We start from the raw sequence: 20,090 nt of genomic DNA, 5'->3' as shown, positions 1-20,090 counted from the left end.
GCATGCTTCATGGATATCAGGAAAGCACTGGAAATCACAAGTATGCACATCTGAGTTGAGATGAGTCTTGAGAATCATTAAGCCAAGGACACTAGCTTGTCAAGCTGACCCATACAAAATGCTGGAGGAACTCAGCAGGCCAGACAGCATCTATGGAAAAGAGTACCGTCGATGCTTGGGGCCAAGACCCTTCAGCATTTTGTGTGCGTTGCTTGGATTTCCAGCATCTGCAGATTTTCTCTTATTTGTCTAAGTGGTTCCATTGGTTTATGTTACTCATCTTCATTTAGAAACAAAAGTTGGCAATATTTTGCACCTTCAATAACTCTCAGAAACGTGAGGCGAGATATAGGCTTTTATTGGCTGGAAGAAAGAACAAGCAGCAAGTGACCACCACACAACATCCTGGAGACTGAGGCCGGGGCTGTGCCTCCAATCGCCTTCATACAGGGGTCTGTGGGAGGAGCCACAGGAGCAGTCAGCAGGGGGAGCGTGTCCAGACAGGTATATGTAGATCACCGCAGTATATTACTCTTTATTTGTTTTAGACTCATAGAAAGATATAATGCAGAACAGGCCCTTCAGTCTGTTGAAACAATTCTTACCATCAAGTCCCCTAATCTTACACTAACGCACTTTATTCTTCTCACATTCCCACCAATTCTCCATAAATCTTACCACCTACAAATGCACTAGGGGTTCAGTTTACAGAGGCCAATTAACTAGCCTGTCCATATGTCTTTGAGATGTGGAAAGAAGCCAGGGTACCTGGATTCAGATTCAGATTTGCATGTGCATGGAGACATACTGAAAATGTGTCATTTACATTAACAACCAACACACCCATGGATGTGTAAAGGAAGTCATGGATGAGCATGTCATGGGAATGGGGATAAGATTCGAAATGATTGGCCACCGGAAATTGCACTTTTTGAGGATGGAGCTGAGATGCTCAACAAAGCAGTCTCCCGAACTACATCAGGTCTCATCAGTGTAGAGGAGACTGTACCGGGAGTAATGGATACAGTAGATGACCCAACAGATTCATATGTGAATTGTTGCTTCACCTGGAAACAATGGTTTAGGGCCCTGAATGGAGGTGAGAGAGGAAATGATCGGACGAGTGTGGCACTTCTGCCATTTTCAAGGATAAGTGCCAGGAGGGATGAATGGACAGGGGAATCACAGAGTGTAAAGTGCCACACCAGAATGACAGATGTGGTTTGATATCTTAGTAGTCTATCAAAATGCCTCCTGGGTGTCTGCCATCCGGCTACTGGAAGGCTGGTTCCTTTCCTTTTCAGTTAAAACTGGTGTAATTTTAATGATCAGTAACAGATTTTGCAATTTAGAGCAGATCTCACACTTAAGTCTTTTATTTAGAATTGACTGTGATAATACTGCAACAGCAGAACAAGCAAGGAATAAAAACATGAAATAATAATCAACTCAGTGGCCACATTATGAGGTATACCTGTAGCTGCTTGTTAATGCAAATATCTGATCAACCAATCATATGGCAGAAACTCAATGCATAAAAACATGCAGACATGGTCAAGAGGTTCATTTGTTGTTCAGACCAAAGATTGCAATAGGGAAGAAATGTGATATAAGTGACTTTGATTGTGGGTGCCAGATTTGAGTATCTCAGAAACTGCTGATCTCCTGGAGTTTTCACGTACAACAGTCTCTAGAGTTTACAGGGAATGGTGTAAAAAGCAAAAAAAAAAGTCCAGTGAGAAGCAGTTATGTGGGCAAAAACATCTTGTTAATGGGAGAGGTCAGAGGAGAAGAGCCAGACTGGTTCAAACTAACAGGAAGGCAAGAGTAACTCAAAGAAACATGAGTTATAACAGTGGTGTGTAGAAGAGCATTTCTGAACACACAACACATTGATCCCTGAAGTAGATGGGCTACAGCAGAAAACCACAAACATACACTCAGTGGCAGATTTATTAGGTACTGGAAGTCCCTACTAAATTGGCCACTGAATGTTGGCTAAGTTCATATTGCTGCCATGGGCTTTTGACAGACCAAAGGGGATGGCTAGCTGTAGAGCATGGATAAGTGGGTTAATGTTGTGCATGGGAGTCTAATGAGAACTTTAATTGATGCCCTTAATCCCTGCACAAGAGGCAGCTTTTCAGAGGAGTGGGTAGGTAATGGTGCAATGATCAGCTGGTATTCAAACACTGCACCATTGTCTCGACCTCCAGACCTGCAGCTGCTCTGCTGACAGATCTCAAGTGACAATGTCTGTTCCCTGTTGTCTTCATTCATCTCCTTGGAGTCAGTTATCTGTGCAATGCTAGTGGAACTTTGCTTACAATGAGTAGGTGTGTGAGTGGGAGCAGAATGTGTGGGATATGCATATTGATACACTTGCAGAAGAGGAATGAGTACCATGTGCTCTGTAGAAGGGAAATATGCTTATGCATGGCATCTCTGATCTACCTAATGACATTTAGGGAATACCTGAAGAGTGAAAGACGCTCCTTTTCAAGAAGTAATGCATCAAATATTGCAGGAAGTTCCCAGCTGCCTTCAAAATGAAATATTCAGCAGGAGCACTTGAACGTGTTAGAACAAGACTACATTGTCATAATATTTTGATTGAATTGAGGTAAATGAAATTTAATGCAACTCAAGATCATATGCTTGGGCATGAAAGGACAGGCCAAGACCAGAGCAGGTGGTTGTGGTCAGTGTATGAATGCAAGGGAATCAACTCGCGTTACAGCCATCTAATTTATCCTTAGATGCTTCAGTGCAATGTTTAATTTTTCCACCCCAATGATCCGTCTGCATAGGTTATTAAAAAAAAATGAGCCATGGTGCAAGCGTGCAAAACAATGACAAACCTCTCTTCATCTTTGTTTTAAATAGCAAAGCCTACTATAAAAATAAGTTAACACATTGTACAGCATGGTTCTAGTCCAAAGCACTGGATTTAACACTTTGAAAAAGAAAAGAGATCATGTTTCATTGTACAACAAAATGCCAAGACACTAACATTTACCATAAAATAAACTAAACCCTGTTTCAGCGTTGAAAGTCTCCCAGTGACCTATGCTTGCGTATTTCACATTGATGAGTGAGGCATTGTTGTTTCCTGTTACATGAGGCATGGGAATTTCAAGATCTTATGTATGAATTGTTTTGCTTCTCCCTATAGATGCTGCCTGGCCTGCTGTGTTCCATCAGCATTTTGTGTGTGTTGCTTTGGTTTTTTTTTGTTCTAATTGTGTTCTTTGTTGTAAAATTGATGTTCATGTTTTTTTTTGTGAATGCTGCTTATATGATGTTATGTACCTATGATGCTGCTGCAAGTAAGATTTTCATTGCACCTGTGCATGTGTACATGTATTTGTCCATATGACTATTAACTTGACTTTGACTTGATTTCATTGGTGTTTGTAGGGATCTACTACATTCTTCCAGACTCACTGTTGTGTTTCTCTAATTGTAACAGTGACCACACTTTAAAAGTATGCACTTAATTAGATGTGAAAATCTTTGGGTTTTAGTGAGGTTGGGAAAGATGCTGTATAACTGCATCTTTACTCTTCAAAATCCAAAGTAAACTTTTTATCTAAGTACATATATGTCATCGGAAACTACCTTGAGATAAGTTTTCTTGCAGGAATTAAAGGAAAATAAAGGAATACAATAGAATTTATGAAAAACTATAAATAACAAAGACTGACAACAACCAATGTGCAAAAGAAGACATCTTTTTTAAAAATTTATTGCAATATAGTTTGCACTAGGTCCTTCTGGCCGTTTGAGGTGGCCAACTCAGCAATCTCCTGATTTAACCCTAGCCTGATCATGGGACAACTTACAATGATTATTTATCCTATCAACTGGTACATCTGTGGGAGGAAACTGGAGCACTCAGAAGAAACACACACATTCATAGGGAGAATTTACATACTCCTTACAGACAGTAGTGGGAATTGAACCCCAGTTGCTTTGTGCTAACCACTAACCATGCAAATAATAACAAAAATAGTATATAAATAATATGGAGTTGTAGAATAATTGAAAGTGAGTCTGTAGTTTGTGGAATCAGTTCAATGTTAAGGTAAATGAAGTTATATGCTAGTTCAGGAGCCTGATGGTTAAAAAGTAATAACTGTTCCTGAACCTGGTGGTATCCGTGCTTAATTCGGTTCCAGTGAACAGTAATGTACAGAAAACAATTTCACAGTTGGATTTGCTAACAATATTTTCAGAATGAAATAGCCTTGAAGATTTCATTCACAGTTATTGGATTCCATGGTATTGTATTTTAAAGGCATACAGTATGTTACCCATGAAATTGCTTGAATAGGAATGTAATTTTACTTTTTTCATTCTATTCATTAAAGAGTATTGGCTGAAATTCTACAACTGAAACAGTACCAGTATTGCATGAAAGAAGGCAGTCTCTTGGATTATTATGTCTCTGGGTTCTGGTGGGCCAAGAAGCAAGTTTTCACACTACTTCAAATATCTGTCTTCATGACTATGTTAAATATCGTTTTGGAGAACATCAGCAGTAAGTATAATTTTTGATGCCACTTATGTACAGATACCTGATCAATCATAGGTGAATGAAGTAATTTAACAGAAAGTTATTTTCATTAAATTGGAAGATGGAATTAGTTGATAGGCACTTACTGGAAATTGACTAACAAGCATGTCTGGAACCTTTGTTGTTCTTTACATCAGCATGCTATTGTGATTTGTAAATAAATGGCTTGGCTATTTGCCAGGTACCTCATAAAAATTGTTTCTGGAAATACTTTTCCTACCAGATGTATTTAGTTTCTTAAAGTTTAGCACAAATAGATATTTACAAAAATAATGTCTTTGGTTGTGCTTTTGCACTGCATAAGTAGAGTTCTATTTTATTTTATTTTGATATGCAGTGCACTTGCAGGCCCCTGTAGCCCAATGAGCCTGTGCCACACAAATACACCCATGTGTCCAATTAATCTATTAACCCATCTGTCTTTGGAATATATGAGGAAACTGGAGCAGCCAGGAGAGATCCACATGGAGAATATACAAACAGTGGATAAATTGAACTCAGTTTACTGGTGTAGTAATAGCATTACGTTAACCACTACCCTGCAGCATCTATCTGTGTAAGTAAATGACTCAATCTCGTCATGATCAGTCAGATATGAAGTGCTTTCATTTTCGTGTCATAATACCTACACATTCAGATCTGGAAGTAATTTGGAATAGAGACAAAATAATTAATCATTTGAGGACATAACATTGAAGAGTTGAGTTGCAGCATGAAATATGTTGTATAGAACTTTTGGCCGTATCTGGATTATTACATAACTCTAGATCTGGGAATATTGGAGTCTTGAATTTCCAAGAGTGATTGTGGACTAGCATGCTGGTTGGACTGTAAGTGAGGAAATATTAATGTTGCTAGTGCTCAAGGTTCACTTGGTGGGGATGGGGTGCGGTGGTGCGTCAGTGGGAACCTAGATTCTGGGATAGCTGGGGTACAGGTAGTTTACAAGAAAAAGGGAAAGGAACACCAAAGAAATATTTTGCTTGTTTGTCTGAACAGATTTCTGGATTGTCGTTGGTAAGTAACGATGCATACATTTTTTTTATGGGTTTTACCTCCAAGGGCAAAGAAACCTCATAACAAAGAAAATATTATGATTTTTGAAAAGGTTAAATTCATATTAATCTTACAAATTGAAAGATAAAATTTTGATACATGTATATATATATATATATATATATATAAGATTATTTCTTTAATGGTAGATAAAACAAGTTTTCAAATTTATTTTGTCACTGCTTATTGCTTTATAATTTTACACAAATCAGAATATCTTCTGAGGTTTTCACTCAGTTGGTGTTATGTTTTATTACAGACAAACACTTGCCATTGTTAGATAACTTAAGAGAGCTCACGAAACTCATGACTGAAGTTAGTCAGTCAAGTTCAGATAAGAGTCGTGGTGTGGAATTCTTCACTGTCGACCAAGCCAAGGCCATTATTGATTACATGAAGATCAGGTACTAGTTCTCTCTCTTCCTCAACATTAGTAGCGCCCAAGTTGTAGTTGTTCAGCCACAGTGAGAGGCTTTTCTTCAAGATCAAAGTCATTTAATCTTTCATATTTGGGGGCATTTTGCATTTTCTTTCTTATAAATTGGAATAAAAATGAGAAAGATGAACTTTTTCTTGCTTTCCTTAGTTTCCTTATTCTTCTTATGAACCAACTAAACTTAAAATACCTTGGCATGTCTTAAGACATATGGAACTTAGAAAAAGTCGTTTTGTAGTTACCATGGACATTTATGATGTCATCACAACTGAAGTCATCAGATAATGTAACCTAATTGAAAAACAATATCTTGGGAACCAATCTACTTCTGCGCATAGGAAATCACAGCAAGATATGATATGCTTCCACAATGTATTTTCCTCTTTTAATATTATTGAATCGTTGTTCATTGCCCTGTGTTCAGTGCTCTCCCTTTCTCGTTATTGACTTATTCACCTTATTCTGCTAATCTGATTCGCTTTTACTCACAAATAGTGATATTCACAATTGAAATATATTCTCCATGATTAACTTTTTACATTAATATAGTAAGTACTTTTTCTTTGCTTCAGAAATATTAAAGAGACCGTTGTTTTATTTTTAAAATCAGCTTTCACATGATACATGTAATCAGTGATGAACAGCGAGACTGAGAGGAAGGACAGATGTTAGAGCAAAGCTGCAGTCAGTGGAATGAGTTGAAGTGTAAGGTGGTGGCAAATTTGAAAAGGACGAAGAATACAGAACTAAAGGCATTACATTCGACCGTACACAGTATACGGAATATAGTGGATAATCTTGTAGCGCAGTTAGAGATTGGCAGGTATGTCGTTGTGGGCATCACTGAACCATGACTGAAAGAAAATCATTGTCAAGGATACACCTGTTATCGAAAGAATAGGCAGGTAGGCAGAGAGGGTGAGGTGGCTCTGTTGGTAGAAAATGAAATCAAATTCTTAGAAAGAGGTGACATAGGATCGGAAGATGTAGCATTCTTGTGGGTAAAATCAAAGAACTACAAGAGTGAAAAGAGCCTGATGGGAGTTATATACAGGCTTCTGAATAGTAAGCGGGATGTGGGATATAAGTTTCAATGGGAAATAGAAAAGACATGTAATATGGGCAGTGTTACGATGGTCATAAGGAATTGCAGAAGGCAAGTATACTTGGAAAAACCAAGTTGGTGCTGGATTCCAACAAAGGTCCTTTGTAGAATGCGTACAAAATGGTTTTTAAGAACAGTTTGTGGTTGAGTCTACTAGGGGAAAGGCATCTGGATGCTTACCCTCACCCTTGAGAATGCCATGGACCTGATCCTGGTACCAGGGAGGCAACATACCATCCAGATGTCTCTATTGTGCCCACAGAACCTCTTCTCTGTCCCTCTGATTAAGGAATCTCCTATCAACACTGCAGTCCTTGTCATCTTTCTGCTGTTCTGAGCCATAACACCATATTCAAGTGCCAGAGACCCAGTCACTGTGGTTCTCCACTGGTAGGCCGTCCCCCTCAACATTATCCAACGTTATATAATTATTAATTGAGGGAATGGCCACAGGTGTTCTCTGCACCGGCTGTACATTTCTCTTTCTCCTCCTGACAGTCACCTGCAATCTAGGGGTGAGTACCTTCCTGTCTATCACCTCCTCATTCTCCCGTATGTGTTGAAAGTCATTGATCGACAGCTCCAGTTCATTAATATGTTATCTCAGGAGCTACAACTCAGTGCACCTGGTGCAGATGTGTTTGTCTGGGAGAGTGAAGGTCTCCCAGACTTCCCACCTCCCACACAGAGTACAAAACACTGCCCCTGGAGCCATTCTCACTAAACTACTATGCCCTAACAGATGAAGAATGAACAAATAACAAGAGAAAGAGAGAAACTTACCAGATAGTTTACCTCGCCCAACACTGGCGCAGTCACAAAAATGACCGCTCCACTGGCACTTGAGTTATTTTTATTGACCCTTTCTGATGAATCCCTCCTGTTGATTGGTTGCTCCTCAACTAAGAAAAACCGCCGCAAAACTATGCCTTGAAAATTTTTATAATTGTCCTGATTAAATGGTAGTTTTTAATAAGACTCACCTATATTTATCTTCTGTCCTCCATGTGATTAAGGCTAATTTTCGATTTCTTTTTCAAATGACTTGTGTTTCACATATAAGGATATTCTATTCTTGTGAACAATGGCATTCTGTGGTCTTACTGCATTTAAGCAATACTCTATTTTCCTCTTAACTAAAGTGGATGAACTTAGCTTTTCCCACTTTTATACTCCTTTTGCTAAATTTCTGCCCACTCATTTATCCCTTTATCTATTAAGAAGATAGTTCCCTGTTGTTCAAATCTGGATTGACATTGAGTACAGCAATTTTGAACATATTTCTGGGTGTATGCCTCAATTTGATACCCTCCTTAATATTTTTAGTTAGCCATGAATAGATCACGCTTTTCATTAAATGTGATAGGGCAAGACATACAGTAGAAATCCATGCAATTTATGTTCCAGGACTGATACTACAGTATGCTAAAGCTGAGTGGATTTTAAATCACATGATTTTCAATGTCAGTGAGAGCTTCCAGAGTTCTCAGGAAAACAGAGACAAGTCTTCTAATTTCTTTGTCCTTCTGCTTAGTTACGCAAGGGATTCAGATTATCCTCAGATTTCCTTTTTGCCTTTTCCATAAGATTACATGATTAAATAGCAAGATAGGAATGACTGATGTCATATTATTCAGTTGCACTATGAAGTGTGGAAGTGGCTTGATAGCAAAACCAGTCTTTGTTGTTTGAATTTCCTTACCATGTTCCCTTTATCTTATTTCCTAATAGAAACACACAGTCTCATTGACCAACCCAAGAGAACTAATCTTGCACACCAAGTTCTGCTATTTTGTTATTTAGACAGGATTCTGGCACTCGATAAAGTACACAAAGAAACCCCACAAAGGGTTGAAATCATATGTGGGAAAAATAATTAGTGAAAGTGATTTTCTTAACTTGTTTCTCCAGAAGATACAAGATTCATGTAAACTATGAAAACACTGTCATTAAATTAATAATTAATCTGTGAGTGACATAGTAGTGGAAAATAGATTTGAATGTGGAGATCAGTTGTCTGCAGAGAAGTAAAAGTTTTACACATATGGGTTTTGTTGGTAAGTTTGGTACCTAAGATGTTTGTTGTGTGCATAATTCCTGTAGTCTGTAAGATGTTGAGAAGGATTTTTTAATGCAATAAGTGTTGCCAAAGAGAGTGGTAAAAACAATTTTAATCATTACTTTCAGTAGGAAATTGCATTATACTTGAAAAGAAAAATCTATTTCAGCTCTGGTGAAATAATAAGGGTATGGGCTTATAATATTTCTTTTTATATAAGTCTTAAAATGCCATGGACCTTATGTCTTCTCCAGTCCTGTAATTGTACTGTAATTCAACATGTGTGTTTTGGTGTCAACTTTCTAATGTCCTGTTTGTGTATTCTGCCGTACCTCCAGCTTTCTTGAAGTCTTATGCTGGATACAGTTTTACAAGACAGGCCATATATTTAGCTGTTCCTTATCTTTTGTGTTGACTGTGAGGTTCCATTTTATCAAGTCAAACATATCTCCAACCAAACACATCAACATTGATCTCTAAGTAATATTTAATGAGAGGAAACTTGGCCAAATGCCCCTTTTCCAATACATGATGATAAAAACTTGAATTTGACCACGGTCTCTAAGTAATTTAAACAGGCCTATTGATACATTCTGAGATATTTTTAATCTGTGATTTCACTTTTGAGTAATATTCGTGTATCTGTTAAAATACTTTGCCAAAGTAGCTTATGTGTATTTTTAGTTGTTTAACTAGTTTATTCTTGTAATCACTCTGATTGTCTTTGACCCAAATCCACTCCATCATCCAGTTCATTGATATGTAACCTGAAAAGAGTGGAGCCAACACCAGATCGCTGTGAAATGCCACAAGTCACCAGTAGCTAATATACATTGGACTTTAGCAAGACCTTTGACAAGGTTTGCACATGGCAGACTGGTCTTGAGGTTCAGTCCCATGGAATCCAGGGATAGCTAGTCAAGTGGATTCAAAATTGGCTCCAAGATTGGAAGCAGAGGGTTGTGGTTGAAGAATTTTTCTTAGAATGGAGACTGGTGACTAGTGATGTGCTGCAGGAGATTGTGTTGGGATACTTGTTATTCATTATTTATATAAAGGATTTGAATGAAAAGGCACAAGGCTTGTAAGGTAGGTTTGTAGATGACACAAAATTAGGAGGTCTTCTTGTTAGTGAAGAAGATCATCATAGTTTACAGCAGAATTTTGATCAGTTAGACTATAAGACCATAAGATATAGGGGCAGAATTAGGCTATTTGGACCATTGAGTCTGATTGGCCATTCAATCATAGCTGATTTATTTTCCTTCTCAACCCTATTTTCCTGCTTTCTCCCTTAACCTCTGACACTCTTACTAATCCCTCCAAGTGGACCACAATTTTGACATAGTTTGGAGGCTTGTGTGCCTCAATGATTTAGAGAGTTAATGCGGCTAGAGTCAGGGCTTTATGCCTTTGCTCTTGGTAGGGTCACCCATGCCACACAAGTCAAAGGGTAGAGGCCAGACAGAGTGATCCACTGATCACTCCAGGTTCAGGGGTTCACCTCAGGGCTAACAACCCTGGTTGGTCACACAAAACTGTTACAGAAACAACAATGAAGAATCCTTCTACATCTGTATGCAATGGTATTCCTGAATCGCCACCCAGGACGTGCACGACCAACAGTAAACCGAGAGGAAGCTACTGACATGTTGAATGAAGGAAGCGTGAATGCAGCCAGAGATAGTGGACCTTCATTGCTGCTATAAATGCCAGAGGCGTAATGAGCAAAAGAAGCCCTTACTAATCAAGAACCTATTAACCTCCGATTTAAATGTACCCAATGACTTGGCCTCCACAACTATCTGTGGCAATGAGTTCCACAGATTCACCATCCTTTGGCTAAAGAAATTCCTCCTCATTTCTGTTCTAAAGGTACATCCATTTATACTGAGGCAAGGCCTTCTGGTCCTAGATGCCCCCACTACTGGAAACATTCTCCCAGTGTCTACTTTATTTCCATCATCTAGATCATTGAAATATAACTTGAGAAGTAGCGGATCCAACACCAACCCGTGTGAAACACCACTAGTCACTAGAAGCTAACCAGAAAAGGTCCCCTTTAGTCCCACTGGTTGCGTTGTGCCAGTCAGTCAATCTTCTGTCCATGCTAGTATCTTTCCTGTAACACTTATCTTGTTTAGTTGTCTTATTATGTGTTGCACCTTGTCAAAGGCCTTCTGAAAATCTAAGTAAACAACATCCATTGATTTGTCAGGCAAGATTTCCCTTTAAGTAAGCCATGCTGGCGTTGGCCAACTTTATCATGTGCCCCCAAGTATCCCAGAATCTCAACTTTAATAATGGACTTTACTATCTGGCCAACAACTGAAGTCAGGCTAACTAGCTTATAATTTCCTATCTTTGCCTCCCTCCCTTCTTAAAGAGTTGAGTGTTAGTTCATTCAAGTTTATTGTCATTTGAGTGTACATACATACAACCAAACAAAACAACGTTCCTCTGGACCATGGTGCACCCACAAAACACGAATCACAAGCTACACATAAACCAAAATATTACCATAAATAATAAAATATAATTCAAAATGTGTGTAGTATGCAGCACAGGTAAACAGAGATCAGCTCGCAGTCCTACAGAAGAGGTTTGGTAGAATATTGCCCGAACTGAAGTGTATTAGCTACAAGGATAGATTGGACAAACTTGGAATCCTTTCACTTGGAATCAAACCCTGAGGGACAACCTGCTAGAATTATAGTACTGTACAAAAGTCTTAGGCATACATACAGTAATAGGTAGCTAGGGTGCCTAAGACTTTTGCACAGAACCATAGTAATTTTATGTATTGCACTGTTCTGCTGCAGCCAAAAAAAACTAGTTTCATGACATATGTGAGTGATGATAAATATGAGTATCTGTTGTGGACTGAGAGTAAAAGAGGGGAAGGGAGCGGGGAAGGAGTGGGAAACATCTGAGGGACATTCTGTAGTCATTATTAAACCAATTGTTTGGAATCAAATAACCTTTCCTGGTGTCTCAGGGCTGGATGTGGCTGTAGCCGTGTTACCCTGGCACTCCTCTGTCACCTGTCCCACACCCCTCTCATGGCACTCGACCCTCACCATTCCCAACCTCGTTTGCTCCCATGAGATTTACAGACTCACTCTCCACTCCACATTGACAAATACAGTACTGTGCAAAAGTCTTAGACTCCGTAGCTTGATATATGTGCCTAAGATGGCACAGTAATGTTGCAGTTAGTGCAATCGTTTTACATCATAAGTGATCACCATTCAGGTCCGATGCCTGCCCAGTGCTGTATATAAAATTATAAAAAGCAAAGATGGTCATTATCTTTTTCCCAAAGTAGAAATATCAAATATTAGTGGGCATGAACTTAAGGGAGAAGGAGGACGTTTTAAGAGATGTGTGAAGTCGACATTTTTGTCCAGAGTGATAGGTACCAAGAACATGCTGCCAGTGGAAGTGGTAGAAGCAGATACAGTACTATTGTTTAAGAGGCCTTTAGATTGGCACATGAGCAGGCAGGGAGTACAGCAATATAATGCACAAGTAGACAAATGTGATTACATTGATATCATAATGAGCACATACATGATGGGCTAAAGGATTTGTTCACTGTTAATTCATATTTGTATTATTACTCACATCAACATTCTAAAGCAGTGCTGCTTGGCTTTGCTCTTTGTCTTCCCATCTAATTCCTTCTGTTCCTACGATATCATTTGTATTTCTGTGTGAACTTATTGGCTTAGGTTACATTTTGTCTTTGCTTTATGCAGCATTTGGTTGCTCTTTCTCAGCCAGGGTAATGTAGCCTTTCTCTTGAAAAAACACTAATCCTAGTCCTTTTTGAATACAATCTCTTTGATTGTGCCAGTCCCGAAGAATCTGAAAATCTCTCTCTGGCAGAACTTCTCAAGCCTTCAGCTGTTCACCTGTATAATTTTCTGCTTCTGCATGTACTAACATGAAACACTGGAAGTAATCAAGTACCCCCCATCTTTGAGGTCTTGCTCTTTAACCTTTTTCTACCTCTTAAGATTCTATTTGTAAAATGTCACATATATTCTGTTCATGTTATGAATCTCATGCTGCTCCCAGATTCTTACAGCATGTACTTTGCCATTTGGGTGACATCTTTTACAGTGGATCTAGAGAGGGATCCCATTCATGTTTGTCATTATCCAGTCCTTTGATACTAGGTATTTTACTTACCCTAACTAGATAAGTCTGCCACAGTGGCTTACTTCAGACTTCACGCTTCAAAATGTTAGCACCCTTTAATACTTCTAAGTTCTCAAGAAGGCTCAGGAGTGTAATGTTATTATACTCAATTGCAAATTGTTCACCCCAAAGCTGAAGCGACAAGAACCTACTAATCTGAACAGCTAAATTGTTGCAGTGCACTCTTAAGTTTTCTAAATATCAATCAAAAAACTATTTTCCAATTTCTAAATTCGTTTTTCACAACTCTTCACATGAACTTTGCACCTTTACACATTGTAGTTTATAGTGCTGCCCTGCCAAAGTGCCCCAGCGACATGGTCAATCACGAGTACTTTGTATGTAAGACTTCTGGACAGGAACTCTAAGTTTTCTTCATTGTTAAAAAGACACAAATCCTTTCTCAACTACAAGATATACTTTTTTGCCTGTTTATTTCTGAGAAGGGCATCAAAGGTTACAGGGAGAAAGCAGGAAAATGGTGTTGAGAAGGAAAATAAAGCTGAATGGCCTAATTTTCTCCTGTGCCTTAAGATCTTATAATGTATGATCTTTATTGATCACCTAGAGAAAAACATGGATTGGAAAAGGAAAGTCAGTTTGAGCATCTGCACAATGGCATCAGATATCTAACCACATCCACCTGCCTCAGTTTTCAATGGTTGGGATAATCAGTGATGGATCATTTAATGTTCAGAAATGCAGACAAATGTAAATATTATGTGGTCATTGGCACCTTGAACAAACAATCATATGAACATACAGAAAAGCCATGGTTGTTACGGTTAGCATGACACTATTAAAGCTCAAGGTGTTCTGGAGTTCAGCATTCAATTCCGGCCCCATTCTGCAAGGAGTCTCTGTACATCCTCCCAGTGCGTTTTCTCCAAGTGTTCCGATTTCCTCCTGTATTCCAAAGATGTAAAGATGTACCTGGTAGGTTAGTTGGTCATTTAAATTAGGATTAAATGGGGTTGTGGGGTTGCTGGCTTGGCTTGGCACAAAAGGCAAGAAGGGCCTACTCTGAGCTGTATCACTAAGTAAAATGAAAAAGCCTTCTCTCACATCCCCGTCGTTTGCCTCCAGAGCAACATTTTCTGCAGGTTAATGGTGGCTAACAGGAAGAGGGTTCTTTATGCTTTGACTTGCTTCCCATTGATCATAATGATGCAGTTGCCGGAAATTCTTTGTGCAGTTCTTGAAATGAATCAATTCAATTCTCATGTTCGTGCTTGAGTCTGTGAGTGATAAACCATTGAGATCCTTTAAGACTGTTTCACTCCAGAGTTTCAAGTGGGGTTTCTGCTATATGCTATTCATGTTTAGTGCATTTAAGGAGGGTGAAATACAATTTCTAGGCATTCGTTTTCTGGAGTTTAGTACAATCTTGCAATTATTAGATACATCTTCCAAGTAGAAAGAGCTTGAACTGATGCTGTGCCATTTCCAATTATCCTGGCCTGTTTTTTTTTCCTCACGTGAATATTTTCAAATTAAAATTATACTCATTACTAACACAATTTATTTAGAATTTTAAACACCTGAAATAATGGTATTGCAGTTTACTGTCAGTGTAGGTACTTGGCAGACTATCTCAACAGAAACCAATTCAAGTCAGTGCAATTCCAACTCCGGTACTGATTGATAAAAAGAAATATAATATAGAAGGTTTTGTGTTTAAATTGGATATAGACTATCTTCAGGGAGATCTGTTAGTTTTTTTATCATTTTAATTATCTGCATATAATTTTTTGCTCTTATGAATTACTCTGTTCTTTATTGCTATTAGATTTCTCTTTTCCCCATGTTTCTGATTTTTTCTCTTCTGACGTGACTACAGAAACAGATAGTTGTTTAATCTACAGTGTTTTCTTTAACTCCATTTAAAATTGCTCTTCCCTGAAAAGTCCTGCATTTATATTCACCATACATAGCTGTAGAAGCTCATACTATCTGTTTTGTATTTTCTGTTAGTTTACTGCATATTCTACTGTTTATCTCTGTCAATATTATAGCATCAGTTGATGGATCTTTAGACTTGTCATTTTTCTTGCCATTTTTAAGCCTTTAATATTTTTAGCTAGCCAAGAAAACTATGTATCCCCCAATTATTTTGTATTTTGTACATTTGGTGATATGAGTGAAGTATTATAAAATAGTTTTCTATTTGCCTTTTAATATATTTTCCAGCTACAGTTATCTTCACCAATTCATTCCTAATACCAGTGCAATTGGTTTTATTCAAGCTTATGTCTAGTTTTTGTCTTAAATACATCTCATTCAAAAGCAGTTTAAAACTGAATCACTTTATGATCAATCTCCAAAGGATTCCTTTCTGCCTGTTACCAATTTATACTATTGTATCACACATTAAATTATAAAATAACATTTGGACATACGTCGTACACATGGCGTTCTGCATTATATCTGATTGTTCTAATATTTTCATGTAAACTGATGATGCTGTGTAGTTGGCCTTTGAAAGTAAGTCAAAATAATTAAACAACAGATCTGAAGTAAAAACAGAAATTGCTGGAAATACTCAACAGGTCAGGCCTCATTTCAGTATTCTGATGAGGGGCTTTGACCTGAAGCACTCACACTGAATCACCCCCCCCCCACACACCCACACCCACGCACACACGCACACACCCACACATGCACACGCACACACCCACAAACACACACGCGCACACCCACAGACATACACACACCCACACAAACACCCCCCACACACCCCCCACACACATGCACACACACCGTGTCCTCAGCTGCTGAATATTTTAAAGCATTTTCTGTTTTTATTTCCCCTCTGAAGGCAACAAGGTTGCAGTTATAATACAGCCAGTATCTGTCCTTTTCTGCTTTAAGTAAGCACAGTTCTAATTCTATAATGTATTCATTTCACAATCGAATAACATGACCTAATGTCAATTTTGATTCCTTTCCAAATACTTCAAACTGAAATGCTGATTAAGAATGAACATAGAAATTACAGCATAAAGATTCTGTTGAAGATGGGAAGGGGAATGAAATGATGCACAACCAGGAGCTGGAAATGGCATTGTACACAGGGCAGAGCTTCTCGACAAACTGGTTGTTTCGTCTGTGCTTGATCTCACTGATGTAGAGAAGGCCAAATTGGGGATACCATATACAGTAGATGAAATTGGAGGAGGTGCACCTATCACCCACTGCCTCTGTCATCCAGTTCCACTGCTGCACCACCTTTCACCTGGCTCCTGCCCATCATCCCTCACCCTTTCTTGTCCATTTATCATCTACTGGCCCCAGTCTCATCCCTCCCCTTTTCTTCTTTATACTGATTACATTCCCTCTCCACTTTCAGTCTTGAGACAGTGTCTTGACTTGAAACAACAATAATGACAGCTCCGCTCCCACACAAAAAAAACATTCTCTCTTTCTCTCCCTCTCTCCCACTCCCTCTGTCCCCTCCCCGTTCCCCCTCCCCTTCTCTCCTTTCCCTCCTCTTCTCCCTCTCTTCCCCCTCTCTCTCCCTCCCTCCCTCCCCCTCTTTACTAAATTCAAATGAAAGCCATTCTTGGAAAAAACTGTTTACATGTAAAAGTTTACATGTAACATGTTTACCCGTCAGTAATCAGATACTATTATCTCTAAAACACATTGGCTCCTAAAAGAACCCATTAAAAAAAGACCAGCCAACACCCAATGACCAGAGAGAGAAAAAGCACGGTGCAAACAATAAGAGCAGCATTGACACAAATACACGAAGCCGAGAGCCAGCCCATGGCATCAGCCTGAGTTCATCACACAGCGGAGCTCACAAACAAAAAGCCCAGCGCAGGCCCACAGCCCCAGCCTCAGTGCAGATGTCCTACCTCTACCGGAAGTTCCTGGACTCTCCCGCATATCGATAGCGGCTCCCTGACACCCACAAATTATAAACAATATCCTGGAAATTGATTTTTTTGAGAGCAAGAGAGAGAGAGTGCACAAGAGAGAGTGAGAGAGAGAGAGAGTGCACAATGGCAGAGTGTTCCAAACAAAGAAAATATAAAACGTATTTCACCCCAGACTACACTAAAGTGTACCCCTGCCTAACAGGGGTCAAAATAATGACAGTATTGCTCGCTGCACTGCTTGCAACAGTGACTTTTCTATTGCCCATGGTGGGTTAAGTGACTGTTGAGGTGAGTATAGCAGGTGTCATTCTTTCATTAGCATAGCTAACATTATTTAAGCTAGCTGGCTGGCCGCTAAGGAGCTACTCTATTGCAGACATCACACCTCTCCCGGAAGTTCCAGGAGTCTCCCGCAAATTGATGGTGCTACCTCCCTGAAATGAGTTTTTGCAGGGTGGGATGTCTGTCAGTGTAACAGAACAAACGTCGTGAAGCAGCAAACAGAACTGGCCTGACCATTGCCTCTGGTCCTGCTGCCCTGCCTTTTCAATTCATCTGGCTGCAAACACTGGGCTGTTTCCCGCACTAGGACTTGGGCCCTGTCACATTGACATGCTCTGGGCCTGGACCAAGCTGCCATGTTTCTGCCCGTACCCAACCTTTCCAAATTGGCCCAGTGCTTAGATTGATCAGACCTCACTCTCGGTTTAGGTGGACGGGCTCCGAAACTACTCTGCTCCAACTTTTCTTCCATCTCGACCATGTCTTATCCTCACTCCAACCACTTCTCAAACATGCCTCGACCTCACTCCAACTTTGAATTGCACCCGCACACCTCGACCATCAAGACCTTCCCTCACCTCTTCAGTATTTGCAGTGATCATTTACCACAATTTTCCACAGAAAAAGTGTTATTAATAAATTATTTATTTGTATTTCTTGCTTTATGAACCACCAATAAGTTGTCAGCTGTTTTCAGTTGCACCACCTTGAGGGTCTACCTCATTATATCTTTTTCAAATATGTATATTTTACTGTGTATTTGCCCATTGATCAATGCCTGAAAATTCACTTATTGCAAGATAATACTGACCCTTTCCAGGTTACAAATGCCCAATTTATGGACATCCTATACGAGCATGCTCCCATGAATTATACTAAATTCAATTGAAAGCCAGTGTTGGAAAAAACTGTTTACGTTTAACAGTTTATATGTAACATGTTTACCCATCAGTAATCAGATACTATTATCTCTAAAAGACATTGGCTGCTGGGAGGCCATTTTACACGGTTGCTTTGACAAGCAGTTGCTCTGTTGATATTTGTGTAATGATACTCTATTAAACATTGTAACATGTACTGATACTTCAAAGACATCAAAACCAGCCAGTTAATGTCGGATATCTTGATTCTGTACCGTGATAATTAAACAAGGGAAGACAATAAATAAACGTTGTTAATTGACTCTTATCAACATCTGAAGCCTCCATCGGTCAGAGTTGACCATGGATATTGCATCCTAACTGTCTAGATGCACAAGCCAGGGCAGTACGATATGGGGAGCAAGCTGTTGCCCATGTCTCAAGCTTCCCCCTCTCCATGCAGCCGATGAACCCAAAGGAACAGCAGAGACCGATACAGTTTGGTACCAGCTGTTCACAGGAGTTGCCAGTCAGCACTGAATTCAATGAAGGACTGCCTTAGGGACTCCAGCTCCAGATTTTTGCCTCAAGGTTCCCATGAGTGGGTATAGCCACAAGGCAGCGGAGGTTTGAGATCAGAGTTTTCCTTCTCCCAGATAAGCTGCGAACCACGGCTGATGAGCCCCATGTGCCTGAAGCGACTGGTTTTAAGGCGCCAGTAACCGGCCTTTTCCCTTTCTCCTGTCAGTAGAAATGGTTCCACTGGGCTTAGTAGCTAAGCCTCACATGAAGGCCAGGAGCTGGACTTGGTTGTCAGGGTATTTGAGGAGCACACCATTGGGAGCCTTTAATAGGTAGTGGGAGCTTGTCCCCATTATCACCCCTGGCTATAACAACTTTAAGGAATCTGTACTCACTCATTACAATATTTATTGACTTTATGTATTTTCTGATTTATGGATAAAATTTACTTAACATTTATTAAATCAGAACATGCTCATGACCCAGGGACAGGATAAAAACCTTGCATTTATCCACATTGAGATGCATCTGCCATTTATTTTCCTTGCCCAACTTGTTTAAATCACATTGGAGCCTTTTTGTAATTTCTTCACAGCCCACATTCTCTCACAACTTTGCGTTGTCAGTAAACATATGGATGTTATATTTAGTTTCCTTATCCAAATCATTGTTACACATTGCAAATAGCTGGGTCCCGAACACTGATAGCTGTGGGGTGGAGGGGGGGGGGTGGGAGAGGGAAAAAGAGGTGTTTTTCCATGCCAGAAAATAAATCCCAATCCCATGAGCTTTAATGTTGTACACTCGCCTCTAATTAAAGTGGGATATGAGTGCAAAATGTCATTGATATGAAGAAGAAATAGTGATAGAGAGTGAACAGATTTCTTGGGAATGTCTTTTTAATGGCATAACAATTGGCAGATTAGAGCTCAGAAGAAAATGATTTAAGAGGAAATGAGATAACTACATGCACAGATTTGTGGGTTAGCCACATATAAAAAGCAGATCTAGCAACTGTGTCTTCACTTTGGAAATGATCATTTGAGAGTGAACAGTAGATTATTTAATTGCAGAGAGTCAGTAATATGTTTAGATTTAGTG

General features: G+C 39.3%; 1 protein-coding gene across 4 annotated transcripts in view; it reads left to right on the top strand.

Moving 5' to 3' along the window:
* cabcoco1 (ciliary associated calcium binding coiled-coil 1) overlaps positions 1-20,090 on the top strand; it is a 98,564-nt gene that overhangs the window by 28,073 nt on the left and 50,401 nt on the right. For all 4 annotated transcript variants that reach the window (XR_009507430.1, XR_009507429.1, XM_059947370.1 and 1 more), the window contains exons 3-4: positions 4,374-4,543; positions 5,895-6,039. Coding sequence is in view for 2 of the 4 variants with exons in the window: in XM_059947370.1 (XP_059803353.1) it covers positions 4,374-4,543; positions 5,895-6,039 (315 nt within the window). In the remaining 2 variants the exon portion in view is untranslated. The remainder of the gene's footprint in view (positions 1-4,373; positions 4,544-5,894; positions 6,040-20,090) is intronic.

The sequence above is a fragment of the Hypanus sabinus genome, chromosome 22, assembly GCF_030144855.1.
Source record: "Hypanus sabinus isolate sHypSab1 chromosome 22, sHypSab1.hap1, whole genome shotgun sequence".
Lineage (NCBI taxonomy): Eukaryota > Metazoa > Chordata > Chondrichthyes > Myliobatiformes > Dasyatidae > Hypanus > Hypanus sabinus.
This window is presented reverse-complemented; position numbering and strand designations above follow the sequence as displayed.